At 46.2% G+C, this 19124-nt stretch overlaps 1 protein-coding gene across 3 annotated transcripts in view; it reads left to right on the forward strand.

Annotated features, from left to right (window-relative positions):
* PXK (PX domain containing serine/threonine kinase like) overlaps positions 1-19124 on the forward strand; it is a 58030-nt gene that overhangs the window by 9915 nt on the left and 28991 nt on the right. For all 3 annotated transcript variants that reach the window (XM_077278637.1, XM_077278638.1, XM_077278639.1), the window contains exons 2-10: positions 4685-4735; positions 6687-6734; positions 11635-11821; positions 13613-13690; positions 13780-13853; positions 14741-14815; positions 16081-16185; positions 16805-16906; positions 17998-18159. In XM_077278637.1, the coding sequence (XP_077134752.1) occupies positions 4685-4735; positions 6687-6734; positions 11635-11821; positions 13613-13690; positions 13780-13853; positions 14741-14815; positions 16081-16185; positions 16805-16906; positions 17998-18159 (882 nt within the window). The remainder of the gene's footprint in view (positions 1-4684; positions 4736-6686; positions 6735-11634; positions 11822-13612; positions 13691-13779; positions 13854-14740; positions 14816-16080; positions 16186-16804; positions 16907-17997; positions 18160-19124) is intronic.

Genomic DNA, 19124 nt, shown 5'->3' on the forward strand with positions numbered 1-19124 from the left:
GACTCCACAGCCCTGCCAGGAGCACCTTAAAAATGAAGCTATAACCTCCTAATCTAGTTCAGTTATGCCAAACCCCCTGTCGACAGGTATCCGCTTTGGTCCCAGCTTCGCTTCTGGTCGTTTGCTTAACACAGGAGATTGTTTCCGGTCTTGACTCGTCAGAAGTGCTGTGTGTGAAGGGGCCTGGATGCTTGGTTTCATAGCCAAGTCATGCCCCTTCTCTGACACTATTGAAGTGTATTAATAAATCACATAGACCATTTTTATCTCATTTACATATATTTTAGGGGTCTGCATACCCCTATAAGCTACGGGCCACTCCCCGCACCAGTAGATCACGCAGACATTAGTGGGTCCTTTCAATAATAGTAACCCCCTATCTATATTGGATTTTATTTGTGCATTGGTCTCCACCATGCTTTACACTGCTTTATTACTTTTTTTCACGAGTGAGAAAAATCTTGCAAACGCTGCATTTTCTTTTCCCGACAAACAGCCCAGTTGCTGAACCTGCGCGGGAAGCACGGAGTAGTCGGAGTCATTCTTCGCAATAAGTGATTACATGTTTCCTGCACTTTTCCTATTTTGTAAGATTCTCTTCTGTTTTTGTAGCCGCTCGTTCTCTTCCGATGTTTCTCCATTTCTCTGTAACTGTCTGATTCAGCAGAAGTGGCGATTTATACTCCAGCGTTTCCTGCCTCTTCCCTGTGCCAGGATTTCACAATCTGTGGTCGCTCCGGGAGCAGGACGCCAACCAGATTACTCCACATCAGCTTTCCCAACCGAAGTCTCAGGAAATGGTGTGAACGGTTTCAGGAAAGTTAGAAAAGGTTCATGTAAAGTCGCAAACCATATATTGTTCAGCGTCTAAAGTGACCTTCCACCTGGGGATCGAAAAGGGACCATGGCGGGATTTTGGGGTTACCTTGCTGGAATAGAGCAGCATGTGAGAACATGATCATCTATCCAGGAGTCACTGGGGGTCTGACAGCTGGGACCACCGCCAATCCAAAGATCTTGTGGAGAAGATTTTCCAGCAGTCTCAATAGACAGGATTATAATGACGGGTTACACTTGTGTATATATAGTACATAACACAGGATCCACCAATCACAATAGATGATATCACAGCTCACCTCCTCCTCCTGTACAATGACTGATAACACCTCTATATACAGCAGAAAACACAGGATCCACCATTCACAATAGGTAATGTCACAGCTCACCTCCTCCTCCAGTACAATGACTGATAACACCTCTACATACAGTAGATAACACAGGATCCACCATTCACAATAGGTGATGTCACAGCTCACCTCCTCCTCCAGTACAATGACTGATAACACCTCTATATACAGCAGATAACACAGGATCCACCATTCACAATAGGTAATGTCACAGCTCACCTCCTACTGAACAATGACTGATAGCACCTCTATATACAGTAGGTAACACAGGATCCACCATCCACAATAGGTGATGTCACAGCTCACCTCCTCCTCCTGTACAGTGACTGATAACACCTCCATATACAGTAGATAACACAGGATCCACCATTCACAATAGGTGATGTCACAGCTCACCTCCTTCTCCTGTACAATGACTGATAATACCTCTATATACAGTAGACAACACAGGATCCACCATTCATGGTAGGTGATATCACAGCTCACCTCCTCCTCCTGTACAATGACTGATAACACCTCTATACACAGTAGATAACACAGGATCCACCATTCACAATAGGTGATGTCACAGCTCACCTCCTCCTGTACAATGACTGACAACACCTCTATATACAGTAGATAACACAGGATCCACCATTCACAATAGGTGATGTCACAGCTCACCTCCTCCTCCTGTACAATGACTGATAACACCTCTATATACAGCAGAAAACACAGGATCCACCATACACAATAGGTGATGTCACAGCTCACCTCCTCCTCCAGTACAATGACTGATAACACCTCTACATACAGTAGATAACCCAGGATCCACCATTCACAATAGGTAATGTCACAGCTCACCTCCTCCTCCAGTACAATGACTGATAACACCTCTATATACAGTAGATTACACAGGATCCACCATCCACAATAGGTGATGTCACAGCTCACCTCCTCCTCCTGTACAGTGACTGATAACACCTCTACATACAGTAGATTACACAGGATCCACCATCCACAATAGGTGATGTCACAGCTCACCTCCTCCTCCTGTACAGTGACTGATAATACCTCTATATACAGTAGACAACACAGGATCCACCATTCATGGTAGGTGATATCACAGCTCACCTCCTCCTCCTGTACAATGACTGATAACACCTCTATACACAGTAGATAACACAGGATCCACCATTCACAATAGGTGATGTCACAGCTCACCTCCTCCTGTACAATGACTGACAACACCTCTATATACAGTAGATAACACAGGATTCACCATTCACAATAGGTGATGTCACAGCTCACCACCTCCTCCTCCTCCTCCTGTACAATGACTGGTAACGTCTCTATGTACAGTAGATAACACAGAATCCACCAGTCACAATAGGTGATGTCACAGCTCACCTCCTCCTGTACAATGACTGATAGCATCTCTATATACAGTAGATAACACAGGATTCACCATTCACAATAGGTGATGTCACAGCTCACCTCCTCCTCCTCCTCCTGTACAATGACTGGTAACGTCTCTATGTACAGTAGATAACACAGAATCCACCAGTCACAATAGGTGATGTCACAGCTCACCTCCTCCTGTACAATGACTGACAACACCTCTATATACAGTAGATAACACAGGATTCACCATTCACAATAGGTGATGTCACAGCTCACCTCCTCCTCCTCCTCCTGTACAATGACTGGTAACGTCTCTATGTACAGTAGATAACACAGAATCCACCAGTCACAATAGGTAATGTCACAGCTCACCTCCTCCTGTACAATGACTGATAACTCCTCTATATACAGCAGATAACACAGGATCCACCATCCACAATAGGTGATGTCACAGCTCACCTCCTCCTCCTACTGAACAATGACTGATAGCACCACTATATGCAGTAGCGAACACAATAGATTCGATCACTGGCCATAGCAGTGACCTGTCAGAGCCAGCGATGGACTAACCAGCCATTTCCTGCTATTTCCAGTGGTGAACAGATCTGGGTAATTGCCAGAAAGGTAACTCCGGGGGTTGGTGAGAGGATCACAACTCTGACATCTTTCCTCTTTCTCGTCCTGTATTCCGCCATCCAGCAGCTCTGGAGAACTGAACTTTTTGGATCCAGTGATCTAATGTGTGATTACAGCAGTGGACGTGTCCTCGATGCAGGAGGGCCGAGGGTTTTTACATTCTTACAAGATTTACATACTGGAATTCGGCAAAGCTTGTGTTTTTTTCCAGCTTAAAGGGAAGCTGTTATCAGAAAACGTCCCATTGTTTTAAATCATGTTTTTGGGTTACATGTAATTTTTTTAAATTTTTTTTTTGCAATTTATTTTGACTCAGAATTTGGGTCCTTTTTTGTAAGTGTTTGCAGCAGTTTCCTTATCATCAGAGGCATAAATTACACTAACTGATAGCACCTCGTCACAGCTCCCCTCCACCTCTTCCCTGCACAGTAACTTTTGCACACGTTCATTAGATGCTTCAATATAAGCGATAGGTCATTGTGGCTAATGTGCGGGTGTGAGCGATTGTACAATGGGCTGTGTTTGGTATTGCAGTTAAGCTTTTTTTTTTTTTTTTTTTTTTAAAGCACTGTTTTGGGAAATCCTGGTTATGATAAATTTTATATAAAAAAAAGAGTGCCATTTGACTTTTACATGCGCTTTGTTTCTCTTTACATTGCTGGCGGCAGAATGAGTTAACTGAGAATCTATCGGTGAGCTTGTTTGGACGGGTGTTTGTAACTCTCCATAACTCCTCTTTTTTTATCACCACAGTTCATAAATCAGCACAGAGAATTTAAAAAAAACAAAAAAAACAGAGTTACGAACTCCCAGCTCTCTGACAGTCTAAGTTAACTCATTCTGCAGCCAGCAATCTGCAGGGAAAGTAGTGACTGCAAGAGCCAAAAGGTGCAACATTTTTACTGAAACCCTATTACAAAAAATGCATTTAACTTAAAGAAAATTGTCCTTAAACCCCATTTGTTAGCCGATATAACAATGCGTACTGCTGATGAGGCCGATGTATTTACTTTGAAAATCAATTTTTAGAATGGCTGTATAATCTTGATATTAAGATGAGCATTTGAGCTTGGCCAGAGCTCATTCAGACAATATCAGACAGGAAAGATTAAAAAAGAATGATACAGCCATTCTGGCATAGATTTCAAGGTAAGTACACCTGCCTCATTAGGTCTAAGAGATCTATTCAATAATCTGGGGGCAGATCCGCTTTAAGATGGTTGACCACAATTAGAAAAAAGATCAAAACTGCTTTCTTACAGAAATGGCGCCATCCTTTGATATAAATGGTGCTGAGCTGCAGTACCACATGCAGCCTGTACACAGATGTGGCGCTGTTTTTTTTTTTTTTTGTCTTTTCATTAAAGGTGATGTTTGTAGACGTTATACTCTTGCTCCGTGTTATATGACTCTGCCGGGGCCGATGTTTGGAGGAATTGAGGGGAAATTACTCATTTCTGCTCCTTTGTTTTTGGCAGGAATACATCATACGTGTCCAGCGAGGCATATCCATGGAGAACAGCTGGCAGGTAATTCATCTCTTTCACGCTCGCCGTCTTCTCCTACATTACACACACGTCCCGTAGTCACCGGGCAGCCGTTAATATCACCGTCCACTAGAACATTGTGTATCCAGACGGCGGAGAGAAAAAAGGCGCCGTCCTGACATTTTCTAACACAGACTGTAATGAGATTCACGGCGTGGACGTGCCGGCGGGAAATCGATGTGACGCCATCGTGTCAACGCGGAACACAAGTTATCGGGACCCCAGTTTATGTCCTGCCACATATAAACATACAGGGTATAGGCGTTACATGCTAATTCTGCGCCTTCACCCAGAATGAGAAACATTCAGTGCTTTTTAATTTTCATTGGTTCTTCGCTTTCTTCATCTCTCAGGACTCAAATATGGATCTTTTTTTAAAGGAAATTTTTAGTACTAAGCCTAATAGTTTGGCTGCACAGGTCCTAGAACAGCAATAAAAATGACACCTCTCTTCTAGTAATCCGATGTTCCAGCGCTGAGAAATCGAGCTTTGCAGCCACATGCAAATTAGCTTAAAAGTGCATTGGGGGCGTGCCGATGCACTCCCAACGGACGCAGCACGCCCACAATGCATTCATTCTCAAAATGAAGGGAGGAACTAGAGAGACAGGCATTCTGCAGACAGGAGATGACAGTTGGTGCTCATAAAGTTCTATGAAAGAGGGAGGAGCTAGAGAGACATTGTGCAGACAGGAGATGACAGTTGGTGCTCATAAAGTTTTAAGGAGGGGAGAAGCTAGAGAGACATTGTGCAGACAGGAGATGACGGTGCTCATAAAGTTCTATGGAGGAGGGAGAAGCTAGAGAGACATTGTGCAGACAGGAGATGACAGTTGGTGCTCAAAGTTCTATGGAGGAGGGAGGAGCTAGAGAGACATTCTGCAGACAGGAGATGACAGTTGGTGCTCATAAAGTTCTATGGAGGAGCTAGAGAGACATTCTGCAGACAGGAGATGGCAGTTGGTGCTCATAAAGTTCTATGGAGGAGGGAGGAGCTAGAGAGACATTGTGCAGACAGGAGATAACAGTTGGTGCTCAAAGTTCTATGGAGGAGCTAGAGAGATTCTGCAGACAGGAGATGACCGTTGGTGCTCATAAAGTTCTATGGAGGAGGGAGGAGCTAGAGAGACATTCTGCAGACAGGAGATAACAGTTGGTGCTCATAAAGTTCTATGGAGGAGCTAGAGAGACATTCTGCAGACAGGAGATAACAGTTGGTGCTCATAAAGTTCTATGGAGGAGCTACAGAGACATTCTGCAGACAGGAGATGACAGTTGGTGCTCATAAAGTTCTATGGAGGAGCTAGAGAGACATTCTGCAGACAGGAGATAACAGTTGGTGCTCAAAGTTCTATGGAGGAGGGAGGAGCTAGAGAGACATTCTGCAGACAGGAGATGGCAGTTGGTGCTCAAAGTTCTATGGAGGAGGGAGGAGCTAGAGAGACATTGTGCAGATTGGAGTTACAGTTCTCTCTCCATAGAACTTTATGAGCACCAACAGTCATCTCCAATCTCGGTAATGGGGATATTTGTTTTCACTGAATACAGATTTTACTCCTGAATTGAAATCAATCCGGGAGGAGAAAGAAGCCGATTTCTCTGATAAGACATATTACACAGTTTCTTATTTTCTCTTGTGCTATTGATTTCTGAATTAGAAATTAAAGCGACGGCGACAGAAGAATTCTCCATCATTGTAATTGCAGATGATGTGTTATTTCACCTTCCGCGCGGCTCTTAGTAACGCTACAATTTGCCGCTTCTGTGCAGCTAGAGGTAAAGTGCTCAGGGGCTCCCACCAGGCACTACGGTACCATGAATCTGTCTCTGTACCGGGACCGCCGCACTGTCTCCCCCATCTAATATTAAAAATGTATAAGAGCACAGGAGGCTCCACGGCGGGTTCATGTGTGATTTGTGTTGTGTCTTGCAGATAATCAGAAGATACAGTGACTTTGACATGCTCAACAACAGCCTGCAGGTACCGTACACGCCATATACCTGGACATGGGAGACATGCCCGTAAACATGCCATGATGGCTGCCAATAGTAGTTGTCTCCTACAACTCTTAAAGGGGTTGTCTGATCTCAATTAAAACTTTCCAAGCGGCATGGATGGGGTTAAAAATAACACACAGAGGTGCTCCCCCGTGGATCCAGCATAGGCCGCTCCGTTAGTCTGCTCCAGGACTTAAAGTCACTTCTTTTGTTCCCAGACCGCTGAGGCCTGTGATTGGCTGCAGCGCTCAGGTGACTGGAATCGATCATGCACCATTTCTATCACCTGACCACTGCAGGCAATCACAGACTTCAGCAGTCAGGTGACGGAAGAAGCACGGCGTGATGTTTTCTGGAGCCGAGTGGCTTGCACTGCTTCAGCAGGTGTTTATTGTTATTTTTTTAAAGCATTATATATCTGTGGGCCTTTTTTAAATGATGGACAACCCCTTTAAGAGAAAATGCTGCCTAATTTGGATCTATTTTTTTTATCCAGCTTTTTGCATAATGACCCTGATGTGACCGCGCTGCGATGCATGAAGGTGTCACGAGTGAGAACCGGATCACCACTTATGACCCCGGTTGTGCTCTTTGCGCCTCGCCATCTCATTTCTCGCCGTTATTGCTCTCTAATGTGCCTCATTCCAGGTGTAATTGGATTTTCAATCACTTGTCAGAACTGATCATTTCCATCGCTCAGAGTCCTCGCTTCATCTCTTCTTCGTTAGAGGGGCCAGGGCTTTTCTTCCCTATTTAGTGTGCACAAATTGGATTTTTCGGACAGATGATGCACAGAGGTGTAAGAGCGGCACCTGCGTGCGCGCACTACGAGTTCAGGTTACAGAACCAGGCTGCTGCGGAACAGAACGGCTTATTTTAAGGTCTGTCCCTGCAACATTATCCAGCAGCCTGAAGACACGCGTCACTGCAGCTCTTCTCAGCAGCCGTCCTCACTGGCACTTATTAAAGAGGAAGCGCGCTTTCATCTGATGCGTGCATTCATATTTAATAATTATTTTTATAAATTAAGCCTGGAACCAGCTGTTCTGTATCAGTCCCCGGTGCGGCCGTCAGCTGGACTGCTGATAAAATCACTCATTTGCTACGGGTATGAAAGAAATTTGCTCTCCGCGCTTTATCCGCTCACTGATCAAAAGACTCTTTATTCCGGCGCTCTAGTTTCCTGATTGAAATGTGACTCTATGAAATCAGATGTGTACAAATGATTAACGCTTTGTGGCACTTGTGTTTTTTTTCTTTCTTTTATTCATTTGATCGTTTGATTCATCATCATTAAAACAAAGCTTCGTTCCAAAATTCAGATGCGATTCGCTTTCAGCTCTCCTGACACGTATTTATTGCTTTTTAGTAAATATTATAATGAATCGATAAAAACACAAAAAAATACATATACATTTTTACTTTCACCATTCCTCTATTGTTGCTCCTGGAAATCTAAGCGTTCAATGACAATTAGGCGTTGCAGTTTCCCTTGTCAATACTATTGGACAGTCTGAGTGCAGGGCCTGGAGAGGAGCGAGATTAATCTGTAATGAATTGAATCGTAGATTTTTAAAACATTTTAGGATTTTAGCAAAACCAACATTTTTGCTGAATTGATATGCAAATATTTAGCCGGCCGACATTTTACTGGGTTCTTTTGAGGACTGATAAAGTTTTAAAGTAAAAAAAAAAAAAAATCCTTATACTCATCTGTCCTAGGTTCTTGCCTGTCTTATGCCGTCGCAGCTCTTGATCCTCCGGCGGCTCTTCTGCAGCTCCTGACCCTCCCTCTGGCGGCTCTTCTGCAGCTCCTGACCTTCTCTCTGGCGGTTCTTCTGCAGCTCCTGACCCTCCCTCCGGCGGCTCTTCTGCAGCTCCTGACCCTCTCTCCGGCGGCTCTTCTGCAGCTCCTGACCCCTCTCCGGCGGTTCTTCTGCAGCTCCTGACCCTCCCTCTGGCGGCTCTTCTGCAGCTCCTGACCTTCTCTCTGGCGGTTCTTCTGCAGCTCCTGACCCTCCCTCCGGCAGCTCTTCTGCAGCTCCTGACCCTCCCTCCGGCGGCTCTTCTGCAGCTCCTGACCCTCTCTCCGGCGGCTCTTCTGCAGCTCCTGACCCTCCGGTGGCTCTTCTGCAGCTCCTGACCCTCCCTCCGGCGGCTCTTCTGCAGCTCCTGATTCTCCGGCGGTTCTTCTGCAGCTCCTGACCCTCCCTCCAGCGCCTCTTCTGCAGCTCCTGACCCTCCCTCCGGCGGCTCTTCTGCAGCTCCTGACCGGCGGTTCTTCTGCAGCTCCTGACCCTCCCTCTGGCGCCTCTTCTGCAGCTCCTGACCCTCCCTCCGGCAGCTCTTCTGCCGCTCCTGACCCTCCCTCCGGCAGCTCTTCTGCAGCTCCTGACCCTCTCTCCTGTGGCTCTTCTGCAGCTCCTGATTCTCTCTCGGGCGGTTCTTCTGCAGCTCCTGACCCTCCCTCCGGCGGCTCTTCTGCAGCTCCTGACCGGCGGTTCTTCTGCAGCTCCTGACCCTCCCTCTGGCGGCTCTTCTGCAGCTCCTGACCTTCTCTGGCGGTTCTTCTGCAGCTCCTGACCCTCTCTTCAGCGGCTCTTCTGCAGCTCCTGACCCTCTCTCCCGCGGTTCTTCTGCAGCTCCTGACCCTCCCTCCGGCAGCTCTTCTGCAGCTCCTGACCCTCCCTCCGGCGGTTCTTCTACAGCTCCTGACCCTCCCTCCGGCGGCTCTTCTGCAGCTCCTGACCCTCTCTCTGGCGGTTCTTCTGCAGCTCCTGACCCTCCCTCCGGTGGCTCTTCTGCAGCTCCTGACCTTCTCTCTGGCGGTTCTTCAGCTGCTCCTGACCCTCCCTCTGGCGGTTCTTCAGCTGCTCCTGACCCTCCCTCTGGCGGTTCTTCTGCAGCTCCTGACCCTCCCTCTGGCGACTTTTCTGCAGCTCCTGACCCTCCCTCCTGCGGCTCTTCTGCAGCTCCTGACCCTCCCTCCGGAGGCTCTTCTGCTCTTCCGGAACAGCAGAAGACCTGCCGGCAGATCAAGAGCTGCAGAAGACCTGCTGGAGGATAAAAGGGTGAGGTTGGTTGCCTTTCAAGAAAATCTGTCACCATTCCGGACAGCTTATATCAGTAAATAATATTATTCTCCATTAAATAACAATTTACTTAAATAACATAAATTAAAAAAATAGACGGGAAGCTATATACCATAAAATTACATGAAAATTTTTATTGATACAATATTAAAAGATTCAAAGTAAAACCAGTTAGTATGGGGACAGCAATATGCAAAAAAACAGCCAAAAAAAAAAGGTTACACAAATTACAGGTGAATCATCACCTTTAAGAATGGAGCTGCTATTAGAATTGGAGTGAAGATTAAATATTTATAAATTTGTGGAGCAATGAAGCTTCCAAAAATCTTTTTTATATATTCCATTGTCAATCCCTATGATGGTTAACTACCTCCACGTGATTCGGCTACGGAAAAAGTATGAAAAAGTTTTCAATTAGTGCCTAATTATGGTGTATACAGCAAAAAAAGGGGGCATGATAGTAAGGAACAGGGATAGGAAACCTTAGGGATGGAAGTAAAGATAGTGAGTACTGTACCTTTAAATGACTCTGGCCCCCTGTTTAAGCTTTTTCCAAGGGAGTGTGCGCAGGCGGGGGCGTGTCCCTACACACCCTCACACTATCCAATCAGTGGTGATAGTGCCAGACTACAGGGACACGCCCTGTTCACCAGGGGAATGGTGACACCAGGCTGCCAAAGTCATTATTTCTAGGAGGAATAACAGAGGAACGACACGACACAGATTTAAGAAAACCTGCTCCAGAATTGTTATTTAATGGAGAATAGTATTATTTACTAAAACTAGCAAGTCTGGAATGGTGGCAGATTTTCTTGAAAGGCAGCCCGCCCCAACGTCCCGTCTGCCTGGCAGCCCATTGCCCCAACTTTTTATCTGTCTGGCAGCCCATTGCCTGCCCCAACGTCCCGTCCGCCTGGCAGCCCATTGCCCCAACTTTCTATCTGTCTGGCATCCCATCGCCCACCGCACCCTCTTCCTTACAATGCAGTCTGTAGGCCAACGTCGCTGACATTTTGATACCCTTGTGCAGCCTAGCACTTTATACTGGAACAGTCACAAGCTCAAAGGTAAAAATACAATGAAAAGTAATAAAATAAAATCATCTCCTTTTACCTATTTAAAATAAAACATATTTGCCATTTTCACCTCTGATTTATCACAATGGAAAGTTATTAATCCCATAAAGTACGCTATAAAGCAAAACCAATGTTGAAATGCCAAAATGGCAGTTTTGAGGGGTTTGCAGCTGCCTTAAAAGAAATGTAATAAACAGCGATCATTGCATCTTGTGAATCTCATAAATGGAACCAATTGAACCCACAGCTCAACACACAGATCCAGCAAAGGAAAAATATGGAAAATGGCTGCGATACGAAGGGGTTAAAGTAGAGAACTGCTGGAATGTTGCAGTGTAAGAGAACGTTCTGTGGGTGCGCTGCCTCTGTGGTTGCGCTGCCTCTGGTTGCGCTGCCTCTGTGGTTGCGCTGCCTCTGTGGTTGCGCTGCCTCTGCGGTTGCGCTGCCTCTGCGGTTGCGCTGCCTCTGCGGGTGCGTTGCCTCTGCGGGTTGAGCTGCCTCTGCGGGTTGAGCTGCCTCTGCGGGTTGAGCTGCCTCTGCGGTTGCGCTGCCTCTGTGGGTGCGCTGCCTCTGCGGGTGCGCTGCCTCTGGTTTCGCTGCCTCGTGTCAGGAGGTCCAGACTTCTCTTGTTGCTCAGCTTTGTGTATTTGCTCTTCTAAGTTTGATTTTTGCAACCTTTGAACTTTGTTTCCTTTGATTTTTTTTTTTCCCCCAGATCTCAGGATTAAGTCTACCTCTCCCGCCTAAGAAACTAATAGGTAACATGGACCGGGAATTCATAGCCGAGAGACAGAAAGGACTTCAGAATTATCTGAGCCACATCACGTCCAATCATATCCTCAGCGGCTGCGAACCAGTGAAGAAGTTCCTTGACCCCAGTAATTACTCTGCTAATTACACTGGTATGTGATTGGTGGTTTATTATAGCACCCCCTTGTCCTGTCTTTATATATGTCTGTGTTGTAGAATGGGGTCAGGTACCTCCCATGGGGATGCAGCGGGGGTGCATATGTGCGACTACCTTACCATTCACTTCTGTAGTGCACTGACATTGTGAAAGAAATCCTGATCTCACGTGCCCCCGCCCCAACCCCACAACCAAACATGAGGATAGGTGATAAGTAGATTTGGTTGGATAGCCTATTTAAAGGGATTTCCCACCATCCCTGTCACTGAGCTATCAGTTACAGATATGTGGGATCCGACCACTAGGACTTCCACTGATTCGCTAAATGAAGAGGGAACGCCATGTAACAGCAGCAGGGACAGTATAGATGATGGGACTGCTAGCAGACTACAAGCCTCAGCTATTGTCGTCAGTCCTATAGACAGTGAATGGAGTGGAGGTAAACCATGTACATCTCCGCTTCATTCAAGACAGGGCTGCAGATTCTCATTTTTGGGGGTTTTAGAGCCTCAATCTCAGAATCGTTGGGGTTTCCAGTGATCGAATCCCCAGCGATCAGCAAGCTACCCATATCTAATGGTTAAGGATATCTGGTGATTTGGAGAATAAACTTTTATAGCGGTATTCCCATCTCTGTAAGTAATAATCTATGACTTGGATATACCATCACTTTAATCATTGCTTGAAAGCTGAGACTTGGGACCCCCACAAATTGAAGGAGCAGAATAATTTCTTCAGTGCTGCATCCCCTGCAAAAGGCACCGCCAAGGGGTCGGGAGCATTGCCAGGGAGTCAGGGGCACCGCCAGGGGGTCAGGAGCACTGCCATGCAGGGTAAAAGTTATCACTAAATGTTGGCATATCCTTGCGAGGGGGATACCATGTTATAAGGAGCTGCTCAGGTCAGTTTTAAGATTAGAAGGGGTCACTGACTAAAGAGGAGAAGAATACGGAAGTTTGCAGTAAAGCAGAATTGTGTTTGCATGTGGTGCCTGCACACACCTGGGCTACAGCTGCTCTCTCCCCGCATGAGGCCGTGTCTGTTCTGTCCTCACCACACAGCGTTATGGGAATACAACAGAACACCACCAGATGATGCAATCGCCGCTGCTCCGCACACCATCTCTTCCAGGAGCTGAAATCTTGTTTTCATTATCAACCTTTAATTGTCACTTGCCAAATTATTTCACAGAGAAGCCGGATGGCGAGTCGTGATGTATAAGACTTCATCCACACCTCGCTTTTTTATTACAGTCTTTCACTTTATTTCTTATTTATTTTGTTTTTGAGAATTCGATTAGCGAGGTTTTAATTCAAACGAATTGCATTAGTAAGGAGTGCTGGATAGCGCCAATATCGAAATATGGAGGAGTTTTTGGAGCGGAAACTGTGCAAAACCTCTTCCAAATTCCAAAACTTCTCAAAAACTTCTGAGTTTCTGCTAAGCAAATTCGGACTCTGTTTGATTATTATTTTTTTTAAATTATTATTATTACTAGTTGGCTCAGGCATTCATATGATTTATTAAAGAGGTTGTCTGGTGCGGTTCACTCCTGTGTTAACGGTTCAGCGGTGCCGATCGTGATGTTACGACACTCTACACCTGCAGATGCACTTGCACAATCGGCAAGTATGTGGCATCGTAACACCACTGGCACTGCTCCCTTCCGCTGCAAAAGGGGGCGACGCTGGACAAGCCCTTTAATTTCGTCTCTACATTAAAGCTGGGCCCCTCGGAGTCCGGCACCTCCGATGTCCCTCACGTTTTCTATTTCTTTCCCCTGCAGAAGTTGCCTTGCAGCAAGTTTCAATGTTTTTCCGATCAGAGCCCAAATTCGAGGTGGTTGAGCCCCTGAAGGACATCGGTGAGTTCATCTATGTGATCGGGAACATGAACAGTGACCCCGGAGCTTCGGTTTTCGGTGACCGCATCGTCTTGTGTCTTTTGCTGCAGGTTGGAGATTACGGAAAAGATATTTCCTGATGAAGTGTAAGAGTCAACCAAAGGAGCCGCTCGTCTTAAGCTGGGTACGTGCATCCGTAATGGGCATCATGTGCTTCGCAGTTATCGCTGGTGGCAGAGATGTATATTTGCTATAGGGGTCGACAGATAGATTTCTGACCTTTTGAGACCAAAGGATTGGGCATGTTGAAAACCAACATGCCCAATCTGTTTCTGATGAGTACTTGTGCCTTACCCTGGCTGAGTCCTAGTTCTTAGGTGACTTGAGGCAGTGTTCCCACGAAGCGGGACCCCCTACATTCTACAAATGGATATATACAGTTTCTTAATAAATAAATAAGCATTAGCACCGCTAATATGTTAAACTGTGATTGTTGTGATACCATGGGCCAGATTCATTATTGTATGTGTGCCTTTTTTTTTGTCTGGCTTTTGATGTTTTTATTTACTTTTCATTATTTTAATGTGCTTTTTTTTTTTACGTTTAGGCCAACAAAATTACAAAAAAGTTTGACAAAAATAAACAGCGTTTTTAGTTTTGCGTAAAATTCATAAATCATGTGTGCCATCCTGATAAATTTGGTGCAAAAATATTAACAAATGTCACAAGATTAAAAAAAAAAAAAAAAAAAAGTGACTAAAAAAAATGCAAATGATGACTGACTTGGGTCTTGTATAAAAAAAAAAAAAAAAACAGCAAAAATACTGTGCAAAAAAAAAAAAAGCAACGAAAAAAGTGTGAATGTAGAACAAGGAGAAGTTCACCGAAGCAAAAAGTGAAGATCACCGGAAACGCCTCTTCTGTAGTTTTCCTTTACTTGATCCTTTTTTTATTATACTAGATTTAATTCCACAGAGTTTGTGATTGCCTTGCTGTCCCCGCGGTACTGAGAGCGATCCGTGCCAATTGCTAAAAATGTTATTTTTTTTTTTTTTTTTTTTTGCATTTTAGGCTGATTTGGGTCCTGATAAATATCTGCAGGATAAAGACTTTCAGTGTGCGATAAAACTGCTGCCATCATGGACGGTGAGTACACATTGCTTCCAGAGATGAGCGGATCTGATGAGAATTTGCCAAATCACACAGATTTTACCAGGAACTTCGATTTGCAGCGAATTTATTCACCGTGAATTGAAGGTCCCTTATTTTTGCTTTGTGGTCTGGGGGGATCCCAGATGATAATAAATGTGAGATGTAGAAAATAAACCCCAAAACTACTAATAATACCTTCCCGCTCACCTCTCCAGCCACTTCTGTTACTCGCTGTCCCCTGTGCGCGATGAAACCCTGGGACTCTTCATGCTAGACGAGGACTTCTGTGTGTAGGCCCCTGGATGTGCGTTGTATGGTAGTGACGGCATGCACTCTAAGCTGGGACTTCCGGTCACCACCAGACCCGATATTTAACTGCACAAGTTTGTGGCGCGCGTCGGGGCGTTGTTACCTTATGATGTTCGTGGCCAGAAATCCCGATCTAGAGTGCGTGTTGTGACTTTACGATGCTCAGGAGAGGTGAGCGGTGAAAGGAGTATTTCGTTTTATGTTGTTTAACTTTTTGCCCTCCCGGTATGATTTATTCAGCAAGATAGCAGCCAGCTGGCCGGTACTTTGCTGAATTTGCGCAGCGCGAATTACAAGAAATCTGTATGAAGTACATGGATTTTTGTAAAGTTCGATTCCATTTGAATATATTCAGCCATGTCTTGTGCAGTTACCGTCGTCCTGCACCACATAATTACATTTCGGGTTTATGCACCTTACACACAGTCACGGTCCCACATGGACCTGTTGTCACTACTGGGGCCTCCATAGAAAAAAATAAGGCTAATGTGATGGATATTAAAGATTTACAATCCCGACGGCTGAACCCTCCGCCAATGACTTCAGGGACATCGGAGGATCCTAAAAGCTCTGATTCTAGACTTTACGACTAGTGTCGCCCTACAGAACGGAAAAGTTTGACGACATTGGTTTATTAGGAGCCAGAAATAGCAAGTGTCGGCCTTCATCCATAAATGACCCTGTACCTTCCGATGACCTAATTCTCCGGAAAGATTTGCCAGTTTTCTGGCGCCGGGCGCTCGCCCTCCGCTGTCATCCATGACAGTTTATAACGTGCCTCCTGAGAAATGTCACATTTTATTGTCTGAAACATCGAGAGAGTAATGTCTCTGGCAGAGAATGTGCCGCTCACACATGTAGTGTCTGTCTGTACATTCTTACCGTCTGTTATTATTTTGCCGTCATGTCGATTTTTCCATAAATTGATAGATTTTGTCCTATTTCGGCAGCATCCGTACATCCACCGCGTCACATTCGTCACAGCCAGTGAGTCCTCCGCCCTCGTCATCAGGCCGTTCAATGAAAAGGGAACGTTAAAGGATCTGATCTACAAGGTAACAGCGGCGACACTGGACTGGTGGCTCCTTTTCGATTTTCCAATTTTGTAAAGTGTGCACCATCATGCATCATCATCAGGGCTGTGGAGTCAGTAAGCCAAACCTCCGACTTCGACATTTCCATGACACCGACTCTGACTCCAGAACTCCGACTCCACACCCCTGATCATCATAGAGGGAAAAATCCCGAATATAGAAAGTTCATGATATCTGAAATTTGATTTTTTTTTTTAGAGGCAGAAGTTCTGCGGATTTCAGCTTAGTAATTTGCGCCTAAAATCCGCACCTGATACCTTTAGGCCGGGTTCACGTGTTGTGTACGGTCAGGGGTAGAGGACGCGTCGGAGATTATGCAGCTTGTTACAGCAGGTTCCATGTAGATTAGGCCCCGTGGATTTGTCTACCGTGGTTGTTCTCGGTCTTTGTTGTACGTTTCTCGGTGTGTGCAGTCGGTGGTTGGAGCTCATGTTCTTCCGTCGCCCTCTGATTTGCATTAATGTGAATGTGAGCTTCCGCCCAGGCTGCAGCGAGCCTCTGACCTGAATTTCTGGGGTTTTTTTGTACCTGCATTTCCTGGTGTATTTTTAGCTTCAGCTGATTTGCCTTTCTGTTTCAGGCCAAACCTAAAGATCCATTTTTAAAGAAATACTGTAATCCCAGAAAAATCCAAGGGCTGGACCTGCAGCAAATCAAAACACTTGGGAGACAGATTTTAGAGGTATTTGTCATGTTTTGCAGTAAGGCTGCGGTTATGGGGAAGGATTGAAAATATCATGCAGAATAAATAAAGATTAATGAACCCAAAAAATAATGAATGGGCTGCAGAGCTGGGTGACTGTTGACAAGCTGCAGTACCACACATGGCCACAACTGGCTGTGTGGCACTATACCTGTGTAAATGATGGACGGGAGCACGTCTGCCCCTTTATTCTGTTGTTTGGAGGAATTTTGCAAGTTGGACCTCCACTTATTTTAATCCCCCCTTTTAAAATAAACACTTTCTTCAGTTTTATGGGTTTTGCATTGTGAGAGGCACAGAGAAACCAAATGTGCTGTTATATGGAGGTTCTTTTCTGAGGCTTTTCCGCAAAAAAAAAAACGCATTGCGGTAAAAAAACACAGCATGTTCATTAATTTTGTGGATTTTTCGCATTTTTCCCGCTATTTAATGCATTGGGAGGCTCCGTAAAGAAACATGTCAAAAACGCATGCGGATTTCTTGCAGAAAATGTCCGGTTTTGCTCAGGAAATTTCTGCAAGAAATCCTGAACGTGTGCACGTAGCCTGACACTTTTAAAAGGATCTTGAAAAAGTATCACCTATCAACTGGATAAACGATGCTTGTTAGGTCGGTGCAGCGTCCACCCCTCCAGTTCGTAAGATCGTGGCCTGGGAGGAGTGGACTGGAGGTGACGTTGCTGCTCCATCCATTGTCTGCGGTATACTGACTAATTCTGGATAGATTATAAATGTACAATCTCTGGGATCCCACAAATCAGGAGAACAAGGGGGTCTCTTAGCCCCCTGTGGGATTGGAGCAGTAGTGAGCATGTGCGACCTCTGCTGTAGTTACTGTTATGGGCCTGAGGGAGACATCTCCATCAGGCCCATAGACAATGAAAGCTGCTTCACTCACACAGGGAATTTCCGAACCGTCATTCCCGTGATTGGTCGGGGTCCCAGCTTTCTCATGTGTCCATAGGAGATAAATATATTTTGTAGGAAAAACTCATTTTTAAATGAATTGAGAGGGAGAACTGACTTCATAGAAGCTTCTTTTGTCATTTTTTTTCCCCCCGGATCCTCCAGGTACTAAAGTTTCTCCATGATCGGGGCTTTCCCTATGGTCACCTCCATGCTTCTAATGTTATGCTTGAAGGGGAGACGTGTCGGCTCATGGACCTGGAGAACTCCCTGCTCGGCCTGCCGTCCTTCTACAGATCCTACTTCACACAGTTCCGAAAAATCAATGTAAGTTCCTGCTGTAGATGGGTGGCCATGCTGTGCGCAGGGGTCGCAGTCCTGTCGTGGTGCGCAGGGGTCGCAGTCCTGTCGTGGTGCGCAGGGGTCGCAGTCCTGTCGTGGTGCGCAGGGGTCGCAGTCCTGTCGTGGTGCGCAGGGGTCGCAGTCCTGTCGTGGTGCGCAGGGGTCGCAGTCCTGTCGTGGTGCGCAGGGGTCGCAGTCCTGTCGTGGCGCGCAGGGGTCGCAGTCCTGTCGTGGCGCGCAGGGGTCGCAGTCCTGTCGTGGCGCGCAGGGGTCGCAGTCCTGTCGTGGCGCGCAGGGGTCGCAGTCCTGTCGTGGCGCGCAGGGGTCGCAGTCCTGTCGTGGCGCGCAGGGGTCGCAGTCCTGTCGTGGCGCGCAGGGGTCGCAGTCCTGTCGTGGCGCGCAGGGGTCGCAGTCCTGTCGTGGCGCGCAGGGGTCGCAGTCCTGTCGTGGCGCGCAGGGGTCGCAGTCCTGTCGTGGCGCGCAGGGGTCGCAGTCCTGTCGTGGCGCGCAGGGGTCGCAGTCCTGTCGTGGCGCGCAGGGGTCGCAGTCCTGGGGTGGCGCGCAGGGGTCGCAGTCCTGGGGTGGCGCGCAGGGGTCGCAGTCCTGTCCGGGTGTGCAGGACAAGTCACACCCCTTTTTTAATAGCTCACGCCCATTTACACGCCCTTTCTCCTCCCATGAAAATAAAGTAATGGTAACCAAAATTAAAGGCATGTTTCCCTTTCTGCAAATGTAGTAAATGTTTCCTGCAGTCCTATGTAACACACCATATAGCACAGGGATAACTCCTGAGACACATATAATGTAATAGATGCCATTTGCAGTCCTATGTAACAACACAGACAACAGTGATAACCAACTGAACGCACATAATGTAGTAGATGTCAGCTGCAGTCCTATGTAACACCACAGATAACAGTGATAGCTCTCTGGGTATATATCATGTGGCA

Source organism: Ranitomeya variabilis, chromosome 8 (genome assembly GCF_051348905.1).
Source record: "Ranitomeya variabilis isolate aRanVar5 chromosome 8, aRanVar5.hap1, whole genome shotgun sequence".
Lineage (NCBI taxonomy): Eukaryota > Metazoa > Chordata > Amphibia > Anura > Dendrobatidae > Ranitomeya > Ranitomeya variabilis.